This window comes from Nylanderia fulva, unplaced genomic scaffold (assembly GCF_048542155.1).
Source record: "Nylanderia fulva isolate GAGA-0341 unplaced genomic scaffold, ASM4854215v1 Scaffold861, whole genome shotgun sequence".
In the NCBI taxonomy this organism is placed as follows: Eukaryota; Metazoa; Arthropoda; class Insecta; order Hymenoptera; family Formicidae; genus Nylanderia; species Nylanderia fulva.
In genome coordinates this window covers 1-24,825 of record NW_028190984.1, presented here as the reverse complement: position 1 = coordinate 24,825, position 24,825 = coordinate 1, and the positions used below count along the sequence as shown (strand labels likewise).

Genomic DNA, 24,825 nt, shown 5'->3' with positions numbered 1-24,825 from the left:
TTTGACCTTTAATTTTAATTTTGTATTTTATTAAAATTAATAATTAACATATATACTTAATTGCGAATTATATGGATGAACAAAATCCCTATTATGTGCGTAAGAGATTTCGGAACTCTTTGCTAAAATAATTAAAATTAAAAGTCAAATATAATTTTTGAACACTTTTATATTATTAAAAATATATAATTCGACTCTCGAAATATATTAATTCATTATAAAACGTATACGTATTAGTATTTTTCACATATTAAAATAATTAGAATAAATTAAATTAATTATTAAAAAACTAAAAATTAATTAAACGATTTAGACTTAGATGATAATAATAATGAAACATTTATTAAAAAATAATTATAATAGGTCAGGTTAATATTTTATTTATTTATTTATTTATAACATCATAAAATTCTGTCCTTTCCGAAATACGCGAACGCTACGAAAAGATAAATCTCGTACATGCCGCCGGACGAGTTCATGAGCATGAGACGCTCTTATCTTGGGAACGTATTAATAGTTACTGCATTGACCACTACTACAATATGGCGCTGAAATCAGTGAGAAATGCTGGTCTCTCCTTCATCCAGACCTTTGGCGATCTGTCTATTAATCTGTGCTCTCGATCATCTTGTTGCTTTTCGACGTTTCTAAACATTTAAAAGGTGCGCGACCTGCTATTTCGACGCCGCTATCACGCGTCCGCGTCGTGCATCTCTCTGTGACTCTCTCGATCATCTTGTTGATTTTCGACGTTTCTAAACATTTAAAAGATGCGCGACTTGCTATTTCGACGCCGCTATCACGCGTCCGCGTCGTGCATCTCTCTTTGACTCTCTCGATCATTTCGGTGATTTTCGACGTTTCTAAAAATTTAAAAAACCACGCGATTTGCAATTTCGACGCCGCTATCACGCGCCACGCAATCGCTTCGTGTGAGAAAGACAGCCGATAACGGCTTAACGTGACGGTGCGCTAACTCGCGCTCGGACTCTCTCACTCTCTCTCGCGCGTCAATCAGCGGGCGCTTCAAGTCTGCGCGCGCGCTTGAATATTTCGCTTCAGTAGCGAATAATCGATAAACGATTCAACAATCCGGCATCGATAATCATGTCGAATGCCGTGAGTGACCTGCTCATCGAGCAGGGAGCTTGTATTGACGAGATCAAACGAGATCTCGTCAACTTCAAGAAGCTGGCCAAATCAAACGTGACACTCGCCAAGACGCGAAGTAGGCTTGCCAAGTTGGAGGAGCACTGGGCCGCCTGCCGCGGCCTTCATGTCAAACTGCTTCAAAAGACGACCACGGAGCAGCAAACGACCTTGCCGTACTTCACTCTGGAAGAGTTCCTGAGAGCTGAGGATGTCTACATCGACACGGCCGATCTGTTGCAAGATACGATAAGTCGATTATCTCCTAATACAATTCCGTTTACCGATCGTAGTTCCAATTCCTCCGTTCGCGAAACAAATAATCATTGCTTCCAATTGCCACGCATCGCGCTGCCAAAGTTTTCTGGGAAATTAACCGATTGGGAAAACTTCCGAAACATTTTTGAATCTCTCGTAGTAACTAACGACGCTCTTTCAAATTCTCAAAAATTTCATTACTTAAAAACGAGCGTAACGGGAGACGCTTCCTTGCTGATCAATAATTTAAAAATTTCCGATGCGAATTACGAATCTGCCTGGCAATTGTTAACCAATGAATACGACGATAAGCAAGCGTTAATCTATGCTCATTTACACGCGTTTATTAGCCTTCCGGTAATGAAAAGCGAGATTGTAAGCGATTTGCGAAAATTGCGCGACACAGTGTCTGCATCGTTAGCCGTATTAAAAAATCTCGATCGTCCCGTAGAACAATGGGACGACATTCTTGTTTATACAATAACGCAAAAGTTTAGCGCGAGAACACGTACCGAATGGAATTTAACGCGAATCAAACGAAATGAGCCTTCTTCTTATCAGGAGCTTAATGAGTTTTTAACTCTCCGTATACGCGGATTGTCGGACTTTGCCGATTCAAGCAAGGACTCCGGTTCTTCGAAAAATGATAAACCGCGTTTAACGGTAAACAACGTGACTGCCTTTAAATGTATTTGTTGCTCCGGTGAGCATCACGTTTCGAAATGCGAAGACTACGCGAAGAAATCAGCTTCACAGCGCTTTGCTCTCGCGCGCCAGCATAAACTTTGCTTTAACTGCTTAAAGTCCGGACATTTCCCGTCGAAATGCCCGAGCAAATATCGGTGCAGACAATATCGTCGCTCGCATCACACATTGCTGCATTCAGCGGCAAATCAAAATGCCTTCGATAACTTGGCCAGTTCCGAGGCTACTACCTCCGAATCTGCGTCACAAGCCGCATCTAAGGCGACTACAAATCAGACGGTCAATACGATCGCGGCCGTCCAGATAGTACCGCCCTCGCTTCAGGAACATCCAAATGTCCTCTTGGCAACGGCATGGGTCGACCTCCACACTGGGGAGGGTCGCTGCTTAAAGGTTCGCGCGTTGTTGGATCAAGGATCCACCTTTAGCTTTATATCAGAATCGCTCTCACAGGCGTTGCGCACTAAACGGCAACGAGCCGATTTACAAATTAAATGCTTCGGCGAAAAATACACGGGTACTGCGAAATCGCGCGTAACACTACAGTTAACCCCGTGTGCTCAAGCCGACCCGAGCTTTCCTCTGACGGCTTACATTTTTCAACGCATTACTTCATACGCTGCCTCGCGGATTCAGCCCTTCGATGCGTGGCCTCATTTACAGGGTCTATCTTTTGCTGATCCTGATCCTTCAAGTCAACATCAAATTTATTTGTTGATCGGTGCTGACCTTTACGGCTCGCTTCTGAAGCGCGATGTCCGTCAAGGTCCTATTGGAACTCCGACAGCGCAATTGACCGCTCTCGGTTGGATCCTTTCCGGCCCCACAAATAGTAGGCCGACTACTACTGCTCAAGCATCTGTATTAAACTGCGTGTTGGAACAAAGCACGCACTCTCTTCTCCAGAAGTTCTGGGAAGATGAGGAGATCTCGCGGCCTGTCCCTCTCACGGAGAAGGAGGAGAGGTGCGAGGCTCATTTCATCGCCAACCACTATCGTACCCCTCAGGGACGCTATGCGGTTCGATTGCCCTTCAGGCATGATTTCCCGATAAAAATCGGTGATTCTTTGCACATTGCAACCTCGCTTTATAATAAAATGGAAGGAAAGCTACGGCTTCGTCCTGAACTTCACGCGCAGTACAACGAGTTCTTACGAGAGTATAATTCGCTCGGTCATATAAGGAAGGTGGAATTATCTGACCGCTCCGAGTTCGAGCCGGTATATATTCCTCATCATCCCGTTTTGCGCGACTCGAATTGCACTACGAAATTGCGCGTTGTCTTCAACGCTTCGTGCAAAACGAGCAATAAGACTTCGCTTAACGATCACTTACTGATCGGTCAGAGACTGCAGCAAGACCTCTCCGCTATATTATTGCGCTGGCGTTAATGGCAATTTGTTTACACGGCGGACATTGCTCAAATATTCCGCTAAATTCTCGTGCATCCGTCTGACGCGGATTTTCAAAGAATCTTATGGCGATCGTCGGCCGATGGGCCGATTGAACACTATCGCCTTCTCACTGTAACGTACGGGCTCGCCCCCGCTCCGTACCTCGCAATAAGGGTACTGAAACAGCTTTCTCTAGATAAAGGTGACAACTATCCCGCAGCTGTTTCAATTCTCAGCGAGTCCCTCTACGTGGACGATGCGCTCTTTGGCGCGGACGATACGACTTCATTGATAGAAGCTCGTGTCCAACTAGTTGAAATCCTGCAAAAGGGAGGTTTTCAACTACGAAAGTGGGTTTCTAATGCCTCCTCTCTTCTTCAAGGACTTTCGGCTCATCAGCCGGAAGTCACCGATCACTTACTCGTAAAAGAAGATTCTCGGGCTTTCATGGCTTGCTAAAGAGGACGCGTTCAAATTCGTGATAACTCCGTTGAGATCGGTTACGCACACGAAACGTTCCGTTCTCTCGTTCACGGCAAAATTATACGACCCAATAGGATGGGCTGCTCCGGTTGTTGTAACCGCGAAAATCTTGCTACAAGAGTTATGGCTTCTCAAATGTGATTGAGACTCCCCTCTTCCAGAGTAGTTGCGCGATCGTTGGGAGAGCTACACCAACAATTTAGAATCATTAAACCGCGTCCGAATACCGCGTTGGACCGGTCGACATTCCAATAACCTCGCGTTCAAAATCCACGGGTTTGCCGACGCTTCAAACCGCGCTTACGCGGCGGTCGTTTATATTCGAGTGCTTCCTTCGCCAACGAAGTTTCAAATCACTCTGCTCGCTGCTAAAACAAAGGTCGCGCCGATCAAAACCGTAAGCATCCCGCGCTTGGAACTGAACGCTATCGTCCTCCTCAGCCGGCTAATCAAGTGGACCTTGACATCGTTGAAATTACCTCCGATTCCAATATACGGATGGACGGATTCGACCATCGCTCTCGCGTGGCTCCGTCAACATCCATCAAAATGGAGCACCTACGTGGCTAACCGCGTATCCGAAGTGCATACCTGTCTGGATTCTGTTTGTTGGAATCACGTTCCGTCTCGAGATAATCCGGCGGACTGTGCCTCGCGCGGCTTGACCGCCTCCGAGCTCGTGACTCACCCGCTATGGTGGAACGGTCCACGATGGCTTCAGAAGCCATCGACTGCGTGGCCGATTCTGAATGTCTCAGCTCCGCTCGACACTGCCACCGATCAGCAAGTGTCGGTGGAAAGAAGACGGCCTGTGACGTTCCATGTTCAAGAGGCCGAGGAATGGGAACTCCCATATAGGTTTTCCACTTGGACCAAGCTTGTCCGCGTGACTGCCTATATGAATCGCTTTATTCTTCGTGTAAAAGAAAAGAGCGCGTCTCGCTCCCAACTCTTCCCCCTTCTGAACGCCGATGAGTTTAGGAGGGCGGAAATCTTCTGGTTGCGCTATCTGCAACAGAGATTCTTCGAGCGGGAAACGCGCTCACTAAAGAATAACGGCACCATGCCGCATTCGAGCTCTTTGAGCAAATTGAGTCCTTTTCTAGGAGAGGACTCTTTACTCCGTCTTGGCGGGCGGTTGACGAATTCCGCGCTCAGCTAAAATTAATAAAAAACCCGGGTTTCCCTATTTTTTTGGGATAGAATTATTTTTTAATGTGATAAATATTAATTGAGGAATTCTAAAAAATTTTTTTTCCATAAAATATTTCCTACATTACCCCAAATTTTCAGGGGAAAATTCTAAGAGAAATTCCCCCAATTGTAAATTATGTTTTTAAATTTTTGGTAATCAGTTATTTATTACAATAATTTTTAATCAGTGGCTGAGCCCAAATGTCAAAAAGAATTTTTTAAAAAAAAATTTGATTTCATCATGCAGTGGGGGTCACAGTGTTTTCAATCGGTTTGAAATCCATTCGGGCAACAATTTTTTCGCCCAAAAGGACATCAAAAAATCTCTACAAGGTAAAAATAAAGTGAGAGAGGGGGAGAGAGTGGGTGGGGTGTGTGAATACCCGTAACACACACCACACACACACAACACACAACCACACAAAAAACGCCGCGTGTAAAAAACCCTGATCGCTTCGAGCGCCCACGTAATCGCCCCGGGGATATGTGGGGCCCCTCCTGTTTAAACCGCCCGTCTCGTGCTGGAATTCGCAAACCTTTTTTCTTTTTAAAAATTTAAAAACAAGGTTTTGGGAAAAAATTTTGGAAAAGGGAAAATCGTTTTTAAAATTGAGTAAAGGAAATCCCCCCCTTTTAAAGCCCAAGGGTTGTTTTAAATCACCCTGTATAATACAGGAAGGACGATGATTTTTTCGACTATCGTCACGGGTTCGGTCCGACGGTTTTTTAAAAAAGCTTCCCCCCCCGGCTCCCCTTTTGGGGGGAGGACCCCGATCGGAAACACCCAACTCCCTTTTGGGGGGGGGCCGCCCCCTTTCCCTGGCGGGGCGGGGGTCCCGTCGCGTTCCTCGGCCAGCCTGATCAAAGAGCCCCCCCCCGTTTATTCTTTTCTCTCCTCTCCGAGAGAAAGACCACGAGGGTTTTAAACCCGAGAACCGTTTTTTTCCGCAACGCAAAAATTTAAAAACTTTAAACCCTAAAACGGGGGAATCATTTGGGCTCGTGGGTTTCGATGAAAAAACGCAGCAAATTTGCGCGTCAATTTGTGTTTAAAATTGTCCGTATTTTTGGGAGCAAACAAAGCGGTCATCGTAAAAATTGAAAATATTCGACCCCGGGGTTTTTTTCCCCCGGTTTTTTTCGCCCGCGAGCGGGGAAAATCTACAAAAACTCCCCTTTGGGTTCTGGGTTTTTCGGAGCGGGAGGGGGCAATCGTCCCCGAATAGGGAATTTCCGCACGTGTGCCACGCGTCGTTTGGGATGACCCCTTAGTTTGCCGAATTCCCGAGGATAAAAAATGAGCCCTACTGAGGATTCTGAACTGAAGAAAAGCCCTCCGTGAAATTCAGCAAAAAACCCCATGGGCGCGAATTTTCTCTTTTCCTAGAGCGAATTTCCCCGCTTTTTAATTTGCCCTGCGAGATTTTTGAAAAAAACTGTTTTCCCTAAAAAGTGAATTTTCCCCACCTTTAAAATTTTTTCTCCCGCATCCAGTCTCCTTCGAAATCTACGACCGACTTAAAAATAAATAAATTTGCCTCTGCGGGGAAAATTTAAAAACAATCAAAAGGGTTCTGGCCCAGAAGTAAAGGGGTCCTTCGAGCCGGATTGTGAAGAAACGGGAAACATAAGGTAAAAAGGGAGAAATTGTTTCGTGTGCTCCGGGGACGTGAAACGCGGGTGGAAAAGGGAAGCCATGTCTTCAAAGGGAGTGTGAAAAAGAAGAGCCCGGGAAACCAAAGGTGTGGGTTTTCGCTTTAGAAAAAAAGTGTACGGGTAGATTTCCGTTTCACCCCCGTAAAACCCCAAATTCGACTCGAACAAAACTTAGGTTCTCTTTCGAGAAAAATTGGGCGCGTCGACGGGTCCCAAGGTCTTTCCCCCCCGGGGAAACTTTTTCCCGTCCCTTCGTGCCGGGTCGGCGCCGTTCCCCCCCACGCGCCCGACATATTTATTTGGCTCTTTTGAACAATTTCTTTTGGGGGTTCGCAGTCAGGCCCGTTCGCGAACTCGTCCGTGGGCGCCGTTCCCCGGCCCCCCGAAATCTCAGGGGTTCTCTTTTGAGACAAATTCGTCGCGTTTCGAAAACAAGGTCGTCCGCGAACCCCTTGGGGCCCGCCGTTTACGCGCCGACAAAAATCAAGGGCCCTAAAGTAAAACTTGAGACATACGCGTCGCGTTTTTGATAAGGGAAACGTTCCCCGGGAAACTTTTCCCTCTGTACTACTGACGTTTTCTCCAAAAAAAAAAAATTTTTGACACAAAAGAATGTTGATCGCGCAATTTTGACACATCTCTCAACCAAAAAATCCCCTTTGTTAGGCTCCCTGCAGGGGAAACTTTTAAGGGGAATCTTTCCCCGGATTTGATGATCGGTTACTTCCGATTGGGCCAAAAACAAATCCTTTAGAAAATTCAAACGAATTTGATGCCCTTTTCCAAATTAAAAACCCCCCCTTTTTTTCCCTTAAATGCCCTCAATTGGAAAGCAGTATTTTTTTTAAAAATTTTTTTACAAACCGCGCCCAAAAAAGGGGTCTCTACAAAATGACCTCCTAGGATTGGGAAACCCCCGGCCTTGAAAATTTCTCCCTCGTCAAGGGCGAGCTGTTTTCCCTACCCCGCATTGCGAATCGGAAACGGGAGCGAAAACCGTAATTTACCGGGTTAAAAAAGCGAAAAAGTCGACGGGCGTTTCGCTTGAGGAGCCCAAGAATTCTTTGGTATCTGAACCTTGCTCATGATTTGAATTTGCCAAACCTCTTTTGGGGATGTTTGGCCCTACAAAAGAACTCCACCGTCCCCTCGCAATAACACGGGAGGGGAGGAATTTTTTGCTGTAATTTTGGCCCCCATTAATAAAAAAATCCTTCCCAAAGACGTTTCCTTCCATTTTGGGGACGACGCTTGAAAACGACCCCTAAATTTTGTCGTGCAACTACTTCCCGAATCACGGGGGGGTGCGGGAAAGTAAACGGGGGGAAAAACCGGTTTTTTTTTTTTTCCCTTTTTTTTGACGCTATTTTATGCCCGGGGGGACTCGTTTTCCCGCTAGAAAATTTTTTACCCCCAAAAAAAATTCCAAAACGATTTTTTTCAATTTTTTTTTTCCCTTTTTTTGGGTAAAAACGCCGCGAAAGGGGAAAAAGGGCCTCCGTTTTTGATCGGGGTCAATTTGGGGAGTCAAAAGACAAAACCGTCCGGGGGGAAAAAACCAAACTAGGGGGCCTGCACGAATTTGTCGCCCAAAATCTCTTCCTCCTCCGGGGGGGAAATTTTTTAAGGGGCTTTCCTCCTCATTTTTTCCCCAAAACCCCCGGGAAAAGATTTCCCAAAAACTTTCCCCAAACCCCAAATTTAAAAAAGGCTTTTTTGAACCCCTTTCCCCTTTTTTTTTGGGGCCCCGGGAAAAAACCCAAAACCCACGGGGGTTGGTTGATTTGGGGGGACCGACGGACCTTGCCTCAATTTCCCCCAAAAAATTTTTACCCTAAAAGGGTGGGGAAAAAAAGCAAGTAAAATTTTTTTTTTCCCTCACGGATCCGGATCCGGGGGGGGAAAAGGGCCCCTTTAATGGGGGCCCCGTTTCGACGGGGCAAAAATCCGAACCGCTTTACGACGTGTTTTTTTGGGAAAAACGAAAAAGTTTGGGAAACCCCCGGGGCCCCGGGTTTTGCGAAAAGGATCTTCGAAAGGACCCGCGATTTTTTGGGGGGCCCCCTGTATTTTTCCCCCCCAAAAACCTTTTTTTTTTTAAAAAGGGTTTTTTTGTCCCCGGGGCCTTTTGGTTTGCCCCGAAAAAATTCCCCATAAAAAAATAAAATTGGCCCCCCTGACCCAAATTTCCCCCCCCAACCTTAAAGCGTGGGGGCCCTCAGGGGTTTTGGGGTTTTTCACCCACGCGTTGGGGGGGAAAAACCCCGGGGTCGAAAAGGGCCCGGGGGGCTGGGGTTTGTCTGGACGCTGGCCACGGGGGCGTTTTTTGGAACCCCCCAAAAAGGCTTTGGCCTTCGCATTTTTTTTCACGTTTGGGGGTTTTCCCCTTTTCCCCCAATTTTTTCTAAAAAGCTGAGTTTGGGGAAATTTTTTGGGAAAAGCCAAAAAAATGATGAGACCCTGAAAGGGGTTTTTCCCGTTTTTTTTGGGTTGGGGCCCAATTGGGCAAAATAGGGGCCCCAGCCAAAAATTTAAAAGCAAAAAAGTTTTTTTCACGAGTTTTTTTTTGTTTTAAACTGTTTTTGAGGGAAAAAAGGCTCGCACTTTTTTTACAAAATTAAATTTGCCCCAGAAATATGCACTTGACGGGGGGAAAAATTTGGGGTTTTAAAGAACGGGGGTTTTTTGGCTTTTGTTTTAAAAACTTTCCTTAAAATTTTCCGCAACCCCGAAAAAAACCCCCGGATTCGAGGGGGAAAAAATTTCCCCTGAATATCTTTGTACCCGGGGAAATTTAATTTTTGGGGGGGGCCTTAAATTTTCCCCCCCGCCCCCGTTTTTTAAACAAAATTTTTTTGGGAGACGAAAAAAAACCTTTCTTCCCACTGAGAAAAACCCGGGCACTCAAATTTTTTCACGGGGCCCCAGCGAGGGGAGCCACCTTTCCCCCGCAACTTTTTTTTCCCCCTTTTCCTTTTTTTTAAAAAGGGGCGATTTAACGACCCAAAAAGGGAAAAGGGGGAACAGATGTTGATTCAAAAAACCCAAAGGGGCCTCGTTCGGGGCCCAAAGGGGGCCCCCCCTCCCTCGTCTTTTATTTTTTCCCCTTCGCCCCCTCCATTGGGGGGTTTAAACCCCCCCGGGGGTTTCCCCCTCTTTTTACGATGGCCTCGTTTCAAAAGGGGGGTTTGGGGGGGCCCGGGTTTTTTGGGGGTAAAACGCACGATCACGTGTGGGGGGGGAAAATTTGGGGGGGGTTGCGGGAACAGGGCGGGGGGAAGGGGGTTTGGGGGGTCTTTGGGCCCAGGGGCGGCCGACAGAAAAGGGGCCCGGAAGGGGCCCCAAAGAGGGGGGGGGGAAAGGGGGCCCCCGGCCGGGGGCCCCCCAGGTTTCCCCCCGGGGGTTTTAAAATTTTTTTCCCCCCTTTTTGGGGTTTTCCTTTTCCGTAAAAAGAAAAAAAAGGGGGGGGAACCCCCCCGGGGCCCCGGACGGGGCTTTTCCGCCCCCCCCCCAACCCCTTTTTCCCCGGGGATTTTGGAAAACCCGAGTTCCCCCCCACTCTCACCCCCCGAGGGGGGGGGGTTTTGGCCCAAAAGGAAACCAAAAAAAACGGGGGGGCCCCCCTTTAAAAAGGAGTAAAAATTTTACCCCCCGCCGTTTCCCCCCGCCTTTTGAATTTTTTTCACTTTAACCCCTTTTGAGCACTCCCCCAAAAAAACAAAAAAATTGGGGGCCAAAACCCGCAAGGCCCTCGCAATGCTTTTTTTTAAAAATTTGCCCTTTGGGGTTCCCCTTTTTTTCCCTGCCATTTTTGAGCGGGGGCTTTAAGGGCGGGCCAAAGGGACCCAAACGGCTTGCCCCCCCAAAAGGAAAACCTCGCAGAAAAGGAAAATCCGCGGGGGGGCCAAAAAGGGAAGGGCCGGGCCCCCGGGCCCCGGGAGGGGGGCGCGAAAAAGGGGGGGGGGCCCACCGTTCATTTTTGCCCGGGCCCCGGGGAAAGCCCGCCCCCCCCTTTTTCGGACCCAAAACCCTTAAAATTTCCCAATTTTTCCAAAACCAAGGGGGCCCAACTTCCCTTCCACTTTTTTTTTTATCGACTGGGGCTTTTAAACCCTTTTGGGGCCTGCTGCGGAAGGGAAACAAACCCGGGGCGCACACCCCCTTTCCCCTCCGGTTTTTGGGGCCGAGGGGAAACCCGGGGCACCCCCCCCAAAATGCGGGGTCTTTTGGGGTTTAAAAACCCCCATCCCCCCGCTAAAAGGGTTTTCCGGGGAAATCAAATGCTTATACAAAAAAAATTTTTCCCCGGATTTTCCCCACGGTTTTTTCCCCAGGTCTTTTTTTGGGTTTCCCCGACAAAAACTTTTAAAAGGGGCCCAAAAAATTTTTAATGGGGGCCCCTTCCCGGGGTTTTCCCGGAAAAAGGGAAAACCCGGGTTCCCCTTTTTTTCCCCCCCCGGGGGTGCCCTTTCGTTTTAATTATTTTTAAATTTTTTTCGACCCCCCATTTAATATTGACCCGTCTTTGGACTAGGATTTTTTTCCCGGGTTTTTGGAAATCGACTGACTCTTTGGGGAAAAGGCTGTTCACCCAAAACCCCTTTCCCCCAAAACGCATTCCTCCAGGGCCTCGCGGGGGAAAATTTTCTACTAAAAAACCCAAGATCTGAAAACCCAGGGGGCCCCCCAGGAAACCTCGCCCCAGATTTTTTTTGCGCCCCCCCGTCCGCCCCTCCTACTCGCAGGGCTTGTGACAGGGGCCAAAAGACTAAACCCCACTCCCGGGGGCCCCCCCCTTTTCCACTGACGGCAAGTAAAGGCTCGACGTTTTGGGGGCCCTCCTTTTCCCAAGGTATTTGGGGTTTTGGGCGGTGGGGGTTTTTAAAAACCCTTTAAAAGGGGATTCCCTTCCAGGGGGCCCCCTTCTGCTGTCTTAAAAAAACCAAACCCCCCCTTTTAGGGGGGCCCCCAAAGCTCGATTTGGGGGGGCCCTTAAAATCTGCTTTTGGGTTTTTACCCCCCCGGGGGCCCTTTTTGCTTACTAAAAAGGGGGCCCCCTTTTACCGATTCGAAGATGCCTGGTTCAAAATTTTAAAAAAGCCAAGTTTTCACCCCTTTAAAATTTTGGGGGGAAAGGGTTTTTTTGGGGTTTCTTTTTGGGCCCCCCAAATTTTTTAAAACCTTCGTTTTTTCCCCCCGATGAACTGGGCCCCCGCTTTTCCCGGGGGGGGGAACGGCCGTTCCAGTTTCCTAAGGGAAACTTGGGAAAAGGGAAAAACCCCTATAGATGGCCCCCTTTTTTTTTTCCCCCCTTATCCCCCTTTTTCCCACGATCGATTTCCCACGGCCCCGGGGGGAAAACCCAAAAACCGGGGCGCGAAGCCGGGGCCGCTGACTGAATCTCCCCTTTTGATTTTTTGGGGGGCTTGGGTTTTTTCCCCTAAAGGGTTTTTTCCCTACTCTTGAACTCCCCCTTTTAAAAATTTTTTTTCAACTTTCCCTCACGGTCCCCCTTTTCGCTTTTCGGTCCCCGGGGGGCGTATTTAGCCTTAAGGATTTTTCCACCCCCCTTTTAAGCTGCACCTAAAGAAAACCCGATTCAAAAGGGGAAAAATTTCCCCCCGGGGGCGCCCCCCCCGGTCGCTACGGGCCTGGCACCCTCTAGGGGGAATGGCCCCATTCAAAAGGGGCTTGGACCGCCGGGGGACCCGGGAAAAAACGGACCCTTTTAAAAAACCCCTTTCCCCCCCGGGGCCGGAACCGGGGGGTTTTTTTCGGGGGGTTTTGGGGGCCCCTTTTTCCCCCGGGGTTTCGTTTTTCCGGCCGCAAACAAAAAAAATTTTCCCCTTTTTTTTTTTTTCCCCTTCCCCCCGGTTTTTAAAATATGTTTAAAATTTTTGGGGGGAACCCCCCCCCTTTCTCGGGGGGCGTCGAAAAAGGGGTTTTTGTGGGGCCGGGTTTCCCTCCCCCCGTCGCTAAACCCCCTCGTCCCCCTTTCTATAAAAATAAGAGGGAAGAGAAAAGAGCGTCGCGAAGAGCAGCAGGGGCGCAAAAACGAAAACCGAAAAGGGAAAAACCCCCGGGGGGCAAAAACCCCACCCCCACTCGTTGGGGGTAATGGGACTATTGGGGGGGGTTCAAAATTTTTGGGGTTTCCCCCTCTTTTTTACGAAATTCGGGGGGGAAAACGATTCGACTTTTTAACGACGGGGCCCCGCCGGTCCTTTTTTTTTTTTTTAAACAAAAATTTTCCCCGGGGCCGGGAAAACCCCGGTGGGTTTTCCCATTAAAAAACCCCTTTTCCGTAAAAAAAGGAAAGGGGTTTCGAATCCTCCCCCCCGGGACGACGCCCGGCCCGGGGGTTTATTTTTTTCCCTAAAAAAACCGTTTTGGGGGGGGGGGAAGGGGGGCCCCCTCGGCTAAAAAAGGGCGACGTTTTTAAAAACCCGAGACCCCGGGGGAAAAGGTGGGGGGAAAACCCCGGCACCCGGGGTGATGTACGGAGGGGAAAAACGTGGAATCGCTCCCCTTTTTTTGGGGGGAAAACAAAACCACGCGCCGTTTCGGGGAAAGGGGGGGCCCTTTCACCGCCCTGACACTTTTTTTTGGGCCGTTTTTTGCCCCCTTTCCGCCGCTTTTTCTCCCCCCCCCTTTTTTTCCCTGGGCTCCCGCGTAAAACCCCCAACGATTTGGGGTACCCAAAACCCCCCTCCCCCTCTTAATTCCCCGCCATTCCTGGGCGCCCCGTTCCCCAACGTTTTAAAACGCTTGTGCGTTTCTCTTTTTCATTATTATTTCGGGGTGTCATTTCGGGGCGACGCAAGGTTTTGCCCCGGGGGCTGGGGGGGGGGCGGCACAGACCCCCCCCGGGGCAACGTCCCCGATCCTCAAACGCCCTTTAAGCTTTTAACAGAGCACGGGCGACCCGGGGCCCTTCTCTTTTCCCCCGGGGTTCGGGGGCCCGGCGCGTTTTTCGGGCGAAAATATTTAGGGGGTACTAAAACGACTCCCCCCCCCGGGGTGGCCCCCGGGGAAATTTTCCGGGACCGCAATTGCGTTCAAAATGTCGATGTTCATGGGGCCCCCGGGGTTTCCCCCAATTTTGGGGGGCGGGGGAAACCCTTGATTTGTTTTTTTTTCCGCCCAGAGGAAAATTTTTTTTTTTTATAAGCCCCGGCCCCCGGAGATACAAGGGGGCTGGAAGGGGGAAAAATTTTTAAAAGGGGAAAAAATTCACTTTTAAAGGAAAAACCATTTTAAATTAAAAACCCCGAAAAAAAAGAAAAAAAAACCGGGGAAAATTTTGCCCCCAAACAAAAAATTTCCCCCGCGATCCTTTTCGCTGATTACACGGAACGTCCTCCCCTTTCCCAACCCCTCGAGTAGACTCATTTTTGATCCTCGGGGAATTTTTGGACAAGGCTCATCCCCACCCCTGGCACAGGGGGTTAAATCCTATTCGCGGAAAAATTTCCCCCAAAAGTTTCCAAACCCAGAAAAACCCAGTTTTTTTTAGTTTCCTCCTCGCAAAATCAAAAACAACCGGAATAAAATCTGGGCCCCTCGAATTTTTTTAATTTTACGTTTAAAACCCTTTTTTTGTCGTCCAAAAAAACTGCCCAATTTTTAAAAAAAACCCCCGCCAAAGGAAAATTTTTCCTAAAATAGAATTTTAAAAAGTTTAAGACGGCAACAAGACCAATCGCGGAGAAAAACTTTATCCTAACGAAACTAAAATTTTCCTTGAATTAAATCCCGGTGCAAGGCACCAAATTTATTGGACCGCCAAAATTTTTTAAAAATAAAACTCTTTTTGAGATTTAAAAATTTAATCCCCCCCCTTTAAAAACCCCCCCACGGAAAAAAATAAAGAAAAAGAAAAATATAGTCCAAAAAATCGCTAAAAGGGAAAAACAAAACCCAACCTTTTCCTTCCGGGCGACTGCTTTCCAGCTGAGTTTTTAGATCTTTCGATTTATACTTTTCTTGTTATATTTTTAAATTTTTGGAAAAAAACCTTTTTTAAACCCCAGCGTGTATCAAATAAAAGTTTTTTAAAAGGCTCTGTAATATAAATATAAATTAACGTATAAGACGGGCAACAAGACCCAAATCGCGGATGACAATGCGTTATTCCTAACGAAACTAAATAATTTTTCGTTAGAATTAAATACCGGTGCACAAGGCACCACATTTTTACTTGGACACGGCCAAGATTTTTAAATATGAAATAATCTCATATTTGAGATTTAATTTCAATACCCCCTTTTAACCCCCCTACGGAAATAAATAAATGAATGCAAGAGAAAAATATAGATCCCGAAAATCGCTGAATCGGGAATCGAACCCCGAGACCTTTCGCTTGCCGGGCGACTGCTCTTCCAGCTGAGCTATTCAGATCCTTTCGATTCTATACTTTTCTCTGTTCAATTCTTATTCGTCCCCTAAGGGATTGAAGGCGCTTTTGAAGGAGCGTTCCCCAACCTTACAAACCTCTTACAAGTGTTACTTATATCTACTCTTAACTCTACTCTTACATCTAATTTACAAATAACTTAATTCTACCTTAACCTACTTATCTACTACTTTAGAGAGAGAAAGAAGCCGTCCTACCTATCGTTTCGCTTCGGCTTTCCGATTCCCCATACATTCTCCCCCCCTCATTATACCTCACTCATTCTCCCTCCTCATCCTTCCTTCCTCCTTTTTTCCCCCCCCCCCTCCTTTCTTCCTCTCCCCCCTTCCCTCTTTTTCTCTATTTCTCTCATCCATCCTTCCCCTTCTCCTCCTTCCTGCAGTATTTCCCTTTATTCTTCCACCATTTTCCCCTTCCCCCTTCTCCCCCACATTTCCCCTTTACTGCTCCCATTTTCATTTTTTATCCCCCTAAAACCCACACCCTTTTTTTCCCCTCTTCTTCCGTATCTCGCCCCCCTATCTATTGTTAATTCTGAACCTGATTCCCCTTTCCCCTCTACTTCCCCCCACCCTTTCCCCAGGTATTCCGGGAAACCCCCCTCCCTTTCCCTTCCCCATACCATCTATTTTATCTCGACTCTCTTTCCCTTTCCCCCCCCTTTCCTCCCTTTTTTTCCTTTTGTCTTTTTTTCCCCCCCCTCATAACTTCCCCTTCCTCTCCCCCCCTTTTTTTCCATCTCTTTTCCCCCTATCCCCCTTTCTTTCCCCAAAATTTTCCCCCCCTCTTCCTCCCCCCCATCGTTCTTTCCTTTCCCCCCTTATCCTTCTTTATATCCCCAAAACATTTTCCCCGCAAATTCCCTTTCCCCCCTTCCTCCAACTTTCCCCTCATACCCTACCCGCCCCCCTTCCCGCCCCTTTTCCCAAATTTGTCTTTTCCTATTCCTCTCTTACCCTATACCCCGGGTCACCAGTCTACTCCAAGCCCCCAAAACCATCGCTTGCATTGCCTCCACCTTTCCCCTCCTCCATCCCCCTTTTTCCGCCATATTCCCCAAAACCCTCCCCACCAACCTTTCCTTGCCATACTCTTTTTACCAGCCCCCCTGCAAAACTTTCTTTCCCATTTCCCCCCACCTTTTTATCACCCCCCCCTGCTTTCCTAACCTTTTTTTACCTGCGCCTCCTGCCCCCCGTTCCCTGATTATAAAAACCAAATATTTAATTCTTTCACTTCCTCTAACCTTTTTCCTTTCCATCTCCACTCCACTCTCTTCATTCTTCCTCCTCCCTTTTTAAAAAACCTCATTACCTTTGTCTTATCCATCATTCACCTCTAAACCTTTTCTTGTCCATATAACTTTCCATTTTCCCCAACATATGTATCATCCCTTCTTCATCCTCCGCCAACAGTACCATATCATCTGCGTACGCCAAACAATGCAACCTTTTCCCCTCCCAGTTTCAACCCCCCCCCAACCTCCTTTTCTTAGCACTTCCTCTATATCCGCTATCAGCAAACTGAATAAGTGCGGACTCATTGGGCAAACCTTGCCTCACCCCCTTGCCGTCCAAAAATTTCCTCCCTCCTCCTTCCCCACTCTTACCTTACTCCTCGTTTCCCCTGTACAACCTCTTCTATCCTACTCCTTAATCCCTCCCTCACCTCCCCTCCTCTTCATTGCCTCCATTAACACCTCCCTATCTACCGAATCAAACGCCGCCTTCAGGTCCATAAATGCCGCGACTACCTTTCCCCCCTTCTTGTTTTACCCTCTTATTCACCAGATAGTTCAACACATAGATACTATCCATCACCCCCATTCCCTTCCTAAAACCTGTCTGACTCTCCGGTATCATATTCTTCCCCTCATTTTCTTCCTTTAACCTTTCAGTTAAAATCCCCACGTATATCTTGTATAGCGTTGGCATCAATGTTACTCCTCTATAGTTTTCCACTTTATTCCCCGTTTCCCTTTTTCAACAGTGGCACTATTATCCCTTCTTTCCACCTCTCCGGCCATCCTTCTCCTCTCCATACTCTGTTGCACATTTCCCATACCCCCAACTCTTCCTTCTACCCTCTCCCCTCCATATTTCCATACCTCACTTGGTACCACCATCCTCCCCCGCTGCTTTTCCTTTCTTCAGTTTTCCCAGCATCCTCTTCACTTCCTCCCTGCTTATCTCCTGCTCCTCATCCCTCTCCCTTTTTTTCTTTTCCTCCTCTTACCACTTTTACCTCTATCCCTCCCAATAAATCCATAAAGTATTCCTTCCATTCCTCCGCCTTTATCTCCTCATTCACCCCTTCTCTCTTTTTCCTTTCCCTGTTAATAATCTTCCATACCTCTCCTTCCGTTCTTGCCTCTATCGCCTCCTTGTACCATCTTAGCCTCTCCTCCTCCCTTTTCTCTTTACACATTAGCTTATATTCCGCCCTTACTTTTCTATATCCTTCTCCTCCTCCTCCTTTTTTCCTCCATTCCCCCTTATAACTTTTTCCTCACTTGATCTATTCCTATTACTACTCACAGTCCTCGTACCTCCACCAACCACTTTCACCTTTTACCTTCTCCAGCTCTATTCTTTCTACATTTATCTCAACTTCCTCTTCTATTCTTCTATTTTTTCATCTTAGCTACCTCTTCAATCCCCTTCGCACCGCCCTATCCACACTCTATTCTCCTCTTATTCTTGTCTCCTCCCCTCTTTGTCCATCTCCCTCTTTTTATTATTCCTTTTACCCTCCCCCACTTTTTCCCTTTTCAATCCTCCTCGTCCTTCTTTCTAGCCTGTTACAATCAATGGGTGATGTCCGATTCTATGTTATCTCCCACCTCCATTCTCTTTATCCTTTCCTTTACTCTATCCTCTCCCACCACGAATCTATTACCGATTCACCTCTTTCCCTCCTGATATATGTGTACTCCACCCTTCCTGAATGCCCCTCTTATACCTCCGTTAAAATTCCCATCATTACCTCCCTCTTCAACTCCTTTTATCAAACTTCTTCCCTTCCCTCATATAACTTTCTTGTCCTTTGATCTTCTTTCTTCTTCCTCCTCCCCTCCCTATCACCCCCCTCTTCTACCTGTCCTTGCGTTGAAATCTCCTCCACAATCGTCCATTTATTTTCTTCTTTCTCTTCCATCCATTCTTCATTTCCTCCAATTCCTTTCCATGTCCCCGTTGATGTATACGCATATTACCCTCCACTTCTCTCTTCCTACTTACTAAATCCGCCATCATTATTCCCTCCGCCTTTTCTCCCATCTCCTGATACTTTATCTTTCCCCCTCTCCTCCCTTACACCATGATTCATTCCCCCATCGGTCTTCCTTCTTCTTTCTCTTCTTTGCTGCTTGCTTCTCCCATCATATCTTTTCGGTAACCTCTTTTTAATCGCCTTCCAACCCCCTTCTCTTATACAATGTTTTCCATCATCACCACCACCTCCCAATATTCTATTTCCTTCCAGAACTATCTTCCTTATTCTTCAGCCCTGCCACATTCCAAAAACCTATCTTCCATTCTCTCTTACTTCCCCTCCTTTTTCCTTTCTCTCCTGTTCCTTTCTCCTTCCTTCCTCCGTCCCCCTTTTCTCCTTCCTCCTTTCTCTTCTTACTATTGTTATCCCCTCCTCCTTTCCTCCTTTCTCTCTTTCTCCCTTCTTCTATCCCTTTTTTTTCCTCCATTCCTGTCTTCATACCCCCTTCTTCCCCCCCTCATTTTCTCTATACCTTCTCTAATTTCTCCTTTCCAATTTTTTAGCACACCTTCTCCTCTTCCCATTTCCCACCATACATCATTGATTTTTATCCTTCCATAGCTGTCCATACATTGTTTCCTTTCATCCTTTCTATCTTCCGCGATCTCCCATTAGTCTCCCATTTTATCTTTCTCTCTTCCCATGTTAAATCATCTTATTCTCACCCTCTTTCCTCTTAATATCTTCTTCCTCTCCATTACCTGTCTTTTCTGTTCTCCACTTCCTAATTTTACTACCACCATTTCACCTTCCTTTCCCTCCTTTCCTTTTCAACATCCTTATCCATTCTATCTCTGCTTTCGCTCCTATCTCTTTCATTAATTTCTCTACTCTTTCCTTTACACCTTCCTTCCCTTTCTCCATTCTTTTTATTACTATGTTGTTTCTTCTCTCTTCTCTTTCCTTCCATTCTAATTTCTTTCCTATGTCCTTCACTTTTCCTATTATTGTCTCGTTTATCCCCTTACTCCCTCCTTCGCCCCCCTCTCTTTCTCTTACCTCCTTTCTTCCTCTTTCCTCTACTCTTGCTTCCAAATCTATCACTCTCTTCTCCAGGCTCTCTATCTCTTTTCTCAATTCTCTTCTTTTCTTCTCTCCATTCCCCCTCCTTTTTCCAAATTTCTATCTTCAATTTTCTCATTTCCTCGCCTAACTTCTCTGTTATCTTCTCCCCTATCTCTTCCATCATTCTCCTTAACTCCTCACTTTTCTATCCCCCCTATCTCTCTATTCAGCCATTTCTGTCTTCTTGCTCCTTCTTAGGCTTCTTTCCTTTTCTTCCTTATCCTCCTCTCCCCCTTCTTCTCTTTCCTTTTCAAAAAATCCTCTATACATCCCATACTGCTCCTCCTCTCCTTCCCTCAACTCCTCTACTCTTCTCGGCCTCCCTGCCTTCTTTTTTATTTCTTACCTCATCTCCCTTTTTTCCCCCCTTCCTCTAACATCCTATCTCTATTGATCTCTATCCTCCTATCTCTAATATTCTCTTCATTAATCATTTCCCTCTTATCGCTTTCTTTCTTCGATTCACCTACTCTATGCTCCAACTCGCTCCAACTCGCTAGTGAATTCCCTAGTGAATTCCCTATCTTTTTACTTTACTGCACCTACTCCCTACACCTACTCTCCTCTACTCTCCTTCTTCCACGTGTCTACGTGTCCACGTGTCTCACCTTTTCCTACTTTCTCCTTTCTAACTCCTTACCCCTTTATCCTCTCCTATCCTTTCAATCTCTCCTCCTCTTTTTTCTACACCCTCTCACCTCTTATCTCCTATTCACCTCACCCCTTTTCTCACTCTTTCCTCACAAATACCTGCCACGCTTTCACACACCTGTCACTCACTCTCTTACCGGAACCGGAAGCCACTTTTCTCTGTTATATATATTAATGGTTGGTAAAACAAACGCATTTTTTAAGCCAGTTATTTTCCGTAGGGGGGTTAAAGGGGGTATTAAAATTAAATCTCAAATATGAGATTATTTCATATTTTAAAATCTTGGCCGTGTCCAAGTAAAATTTGGTGCCTTGTGCACCGGTATTTAATTCTAACGGAAAATTATTTAGTTTCGTTAGGATAACGCATTGTCATCCGCGATTTGGCTCTTGTTGCCCGGCTTATACGTTAAATTTATATTTATATTACAGAGCCTTGTTAAAACTCTTATAAATTAGTTTATTCACTTTCTACAAGTTCGTCGCGTACCGAGACTTATGTTTTCTCGGCGCTCGCTCTCTCGAGGACTGACTCGAGGGCTGCGCGAATTTCGGAGCTTCGCGTAGGGCGGCAGCCGATCGGGGTCCTCGATTGGACCATCAGAAATCAGGCGATTACACACGCCAATTAGCGGCGAGTGTACACGTTGGTTTCACGTGTTTCCTTGCGTAAACACTAAGGAATTTAACAAAAAAAACATTCTAGAAAATTCGATCGTCCTCGAGGATTCGATCGAAGAACGAATCTTCAACAATTGTGGAAAGAATTTTATTCGAATTTCTCTACTATTTATTATATTTAAAATCATAATATGTATCACAAGAAATATAAAATCTGTTTGATTAATTTACTATACAGTTTAGTAAAATTAATCACACATATTTCATATTTTATTGTGATAGATATTATTTTTAATGTGATAAATATTAATCAGAGAAATTTTAATAAAAATTCTTTTCATACCGTATTGTCTCACAATTACCATAACTTTTAGGGTAAATTTTAAGAGAAAAATTCTCTCAGTGTACCGATTAATATTAAAAATTACTTGTAAAAAGGCACCACGTTACTCGATGCGGACGACAATTGTTTACACGGCAAGGACACGACAACAGACTGCGGCGACGGATGACGCAACGCGTCGCGACGCTTCGCGACACGTCTAGACGATAACAATCACGCGGCGTTGCCCGAACATGTTATTGACGCGAGACATGTATTAAAACGTATAATAATTATGTTATTAAAAAGGCCATATTATAACGTATTATAATTTTTTACGTTATAATACATTTTTTTTAATTGACTTAACATTATCCGCCCCCGTTTTGCCCTTTCTTTTTAAGCGAGACGTGAGAAAAATGATTATGTTTTGCGAACAAGATGTTCCATGTATAAATGTATTGGTCGCTCTGAAAAGAGCGGATTGACTTTGGTCGCTCTGAAAAGAGCGGATTGACTTTGGTCGCTCTGAAAAGAGCGGATTAATTTATAATAGGTGCTCAAAAATGACCACCATCCATCCTTATGCAAGCTCGCATGCGTTTAAATAAATTTAATTGGACGTTTCCATTACTTCCTCTTCGATATTCCAAATTACATATCGCAATCTGGTTTCTAAGTCGTCGACGTTCTCGGGAAGCGTTTTTGTATATTGATTCCTTACAGTATCCCCATAAAAAGAAATCAAGAGAGTTAAGGTCCGGGGATCTTGCGGGCCAACGTATCGGGCCATACCGACCCATCCAACGTCCAGGAAACTGCTCGTTCAAGTAGTTTGTTACAATCCTGGCGTTGTGTGGTCAAGCACCGTCTTGTAGAAAGAACATTTTATTTCTTTCAAATAGTGGTACTTCTTCTAAAAAATCGGGCAGATTTTCTTTCAAAAGTTCCGCGATACCATAGGGTACGCCTATTTAGCAGGCTAGAGTCTCGTTCGTTATCGGAATTAACCAGACAAATCGCTCCGCCAACTAAGAACGGCCATGCACCACCACCCACCGAATCAAGAAAGAGCTATCAATCTGTCAATCCTTCCGGTGTCTGGGCCTGGTGAGGTTTCCCGTGTTGAGTCAAATTAAGCCGCAGGCTCCACTCCTGGTGGTGCCCTTCCGTCAATTCCTTTAAGTTTCAGCTTTGCAACCAATATTTCCCCCGGAACCCAAAAGCTTTGGTTTCCCGGAAGCTGCCCGCCGAGTCATCGGAGGAACTTCGGCGGATCGCTAGCTGGCATCGTTTATGGTTAGAACTAGGGCGGTATTTGATCGCCTTCGAACCTCTAACTTTCGTTCTTGATTAATGAAAACATTTTTTGGCAAATGCTTTCGCTTCTGTCCGTCTTGCGACGATCCAAGAATTTCACCTCTAACGTCGCAATACGAATGCCCCCATCTGTCCCTATTAATCATTACCTCGGGGTTCCGAAAACCAACAAAATAGAACCGAGGGTCCCTATTCCATTATTCCATGCACGCAGTATTCAGGCGAAGGTAGCCTGCTTTAAAGCACTCTAATTTGTTCAAAGTAAAGCGTACCGGCCCGACTCGACACTCAGTAAAGAGCAACCGCGGACGGGATACGGGATATTAGTGGGGCAGCCCCTCGCGAAGGCTAAGCCACCGGTAGGACGTCCCACATCGACGCCATTTTAAACACGCGAGCGGTGAACCGACGGTGTGCGACACAGATTCAACTACGAGCTTTTTAACCGCAACAACTTAATATACGCTATTGGAGCTGGAATTACCCGCGGCTGCTGGCACCAGACTTGCCCTCCAATGGATCCTCGTTAAAGGATTTAAAGTGTACTCATTCCGATTACGGGGCCTCGGATGAGTCCCGTATCGTTATTTTTCGTCCTACCTCGCCCGTGCCGTGAGTGTGGTAATTTGCGCGCCTGCTGCCTTCCTTGGATTTGTGGTAGCCGTTCTCTCAGGCTCCCTCTCCGGAATCGAACCCTGATTCCCCGTGTAACCCGTTACAATACCATGGTAGGCGCAGAATCCTTACATCGACAGTGTTGATAAGGCAGACATTTGAAAGATGCGTCGCCGGTGCTAGGCCCGTGCGATCAGCACCAAAGTTATTCAGAGTCACCAAAATAAACGGTGGACGCACGGCGAGCCGCCCGCCACCGATTGGTTTTGATCTTAATAAAAGCGTCCCTTCCATCACTGGTCGGGACTCTGTTTTGCATGTATTAGCTCTAGAATTACCACAGTTATCCAAGTAAATGTGGGGAACAATCTAATGAACCATAACTGATTTAATGAGCCATTCGCGGTTTCACCTTAATTCGGCATGCACTGAGAACATGCATGGCTTAATCTTTGAGACAAGCATATGACTACTGGCAGGATCAACCAGGGAGCTTCCGTGTTCGGTTACTCGCAAGGGAGTAACTCGCGAGCGAGCCCGAAGACTCGTCGCTAGCTCTTTTTCGCGCGCGCGCGCTTTCGATGCCGAAACACCGACGCGCGCGCGACACGCTCGTATGTGCCATTTTATTTGCCGCGGTCTTGCTCAGCCGGTCGGCGACACTCTGCTGTGTTTAACGCTATTATGTAAAGCGTACGAGAGAACGACGGAGGCGAGAGTAAAACCCCGACGCCGCCGCCTCTCCCTCTTCTTCCTCCTCCTCTCCGTTCAAAAATCCACAAGATCAAAATACTCGTGTTCTTATTCTCCCAATGTTATGATGCGCGGGGCTCGAGGAGACCGCGCGATTCACCCTGACGCTAGATCGACGATGGCGTGCTTAACGTCGAGGCGTTCTGTCTGGTTCGTACCTTTTAACCGCACACGCCAGCAAAAATTTTCCAAGTCGTCGCGGCGTGTTGCTTTCGCCGGGCCGAGCGAGAAATTCTTCCAAAGTACCGTTCGCGGCGTGTTTCTTTCGCACGGCGAGAGCGAGGAAATTTCATTCAAGTCCGTTCGCGGCGGTCGGTTCAGTGTGGCTTTCGCCGAGGCGAGCGAGAAATTCATTCCAACGTTACCGTTTCGCGCGGGTTGCTTTCGCCGGGCGAGCGGAGAAATTCTTCCAAGTCCGTTCGCGGCGTGTTGCTTTCGCCGGCGAGCGACAAATTCTTCCAAGTCCGTTTCGCGGCGTGTTGCTTCGTTGGCGGGCGACACCTCCGGCGGCACACGCCGCCCGTACCCCAAGTCCGATCGCGGCGTGTTGCTTTCGTTGGCGGGCGACACCTCCGGCCGCACAAGCCGCTTTTTCCAAGTTCGCTCGCGGCGTGTTGCTTTCGCCGGGCGAGCGACAAATTCTTCCAAGTTCGCTCGCGGCGTGTTGCTTTCGCCGGGCGAGCGAGAAATTCTTCCAAGTCCGTTCGCGGCGTGTTGCTTTCGCCGGGCGAGCGAGAAATTTTTCCAAGTCCGTTCGCGGCGTGTGTTGCTTCGCCGGCGAGCGAGAAATTCTTCCAAGTCCGTTCGCGGCGTGTTGCTTTCGCCGGCGAGCGAGAAATTCTCCAAGTCCGTTCGCGGTTGTTTGCTTTCGCCGGCGAGCGAGAAATTTTTCCAAGTCCGTTTCGCGGCGTTTTTGCTTTCGCCGGGCGAGCGAAAATTCATCCAAGTC

At 46.9% G+C, this 24,825-nt stretch overlaps 1 protein-coding gene and 1 pseudogene across 1 annotated transcript; one reads left to right on the top strand and one right to left on the bottom strand.

Moving 5' to 3' along the window:
* Positions 1 to 1,107: 1,107 nt before the first annotated feature.
* On the top strand, positions 1,108 to 5,152 carry LOC146719789 (uncharacterized). The gene is made up of 3 exons (XM_085489521.1): positions 1,108 to 3,499; positions 3,704 to 3,930; positions 4,370 to 5,152. Exons 1-3 carry the CDS (start codon positions 1,108 to 1,110, stop codon positions 5,150 to 5,152), a joined length of 3,402 nt encoding a protein of 1,133 aa, XP_085345647.1.
* A 17,249-nt stretch (positions 5,153 to 22,401) lies between these two features.
* Positions 22,402 to 23,612, bottom strand: LOC146719788 (small subunit ribosomal RNA; annotated as a pseudogene).
* Between the last annotated feature and the right edge of the window lie 1,213 nt (positions 23,613 to 24,825).

What these genes read in the sequence shown, in the direction of transcription:
- LOC146719789 (XM_085489521.1), top strand. Translation starts at nt 1,108, where the DNA reads ATGTCGAATGCCGTGAGTGACCTGCTCATCGAGCAGGGAGCTTGTATT. An exon ending in CGCTATATTATTGCGCTGGC is followed by an intron (nt 3,500 to 3,703) that starts GTTAATGGCAAT and finishes AGCTTTCTCTAG; the next exon opens with ATAAAGGTGACAACTATCCC. An exon ending in AAGTCACCGATCACTTACTC is followed by an intron (nt 3,931 to 4,369) that starts GTAAAAGAAGAT and finishes GCTAAAACAAAG; the next exon opens with GTCGCGCCGATCAAAACCGT.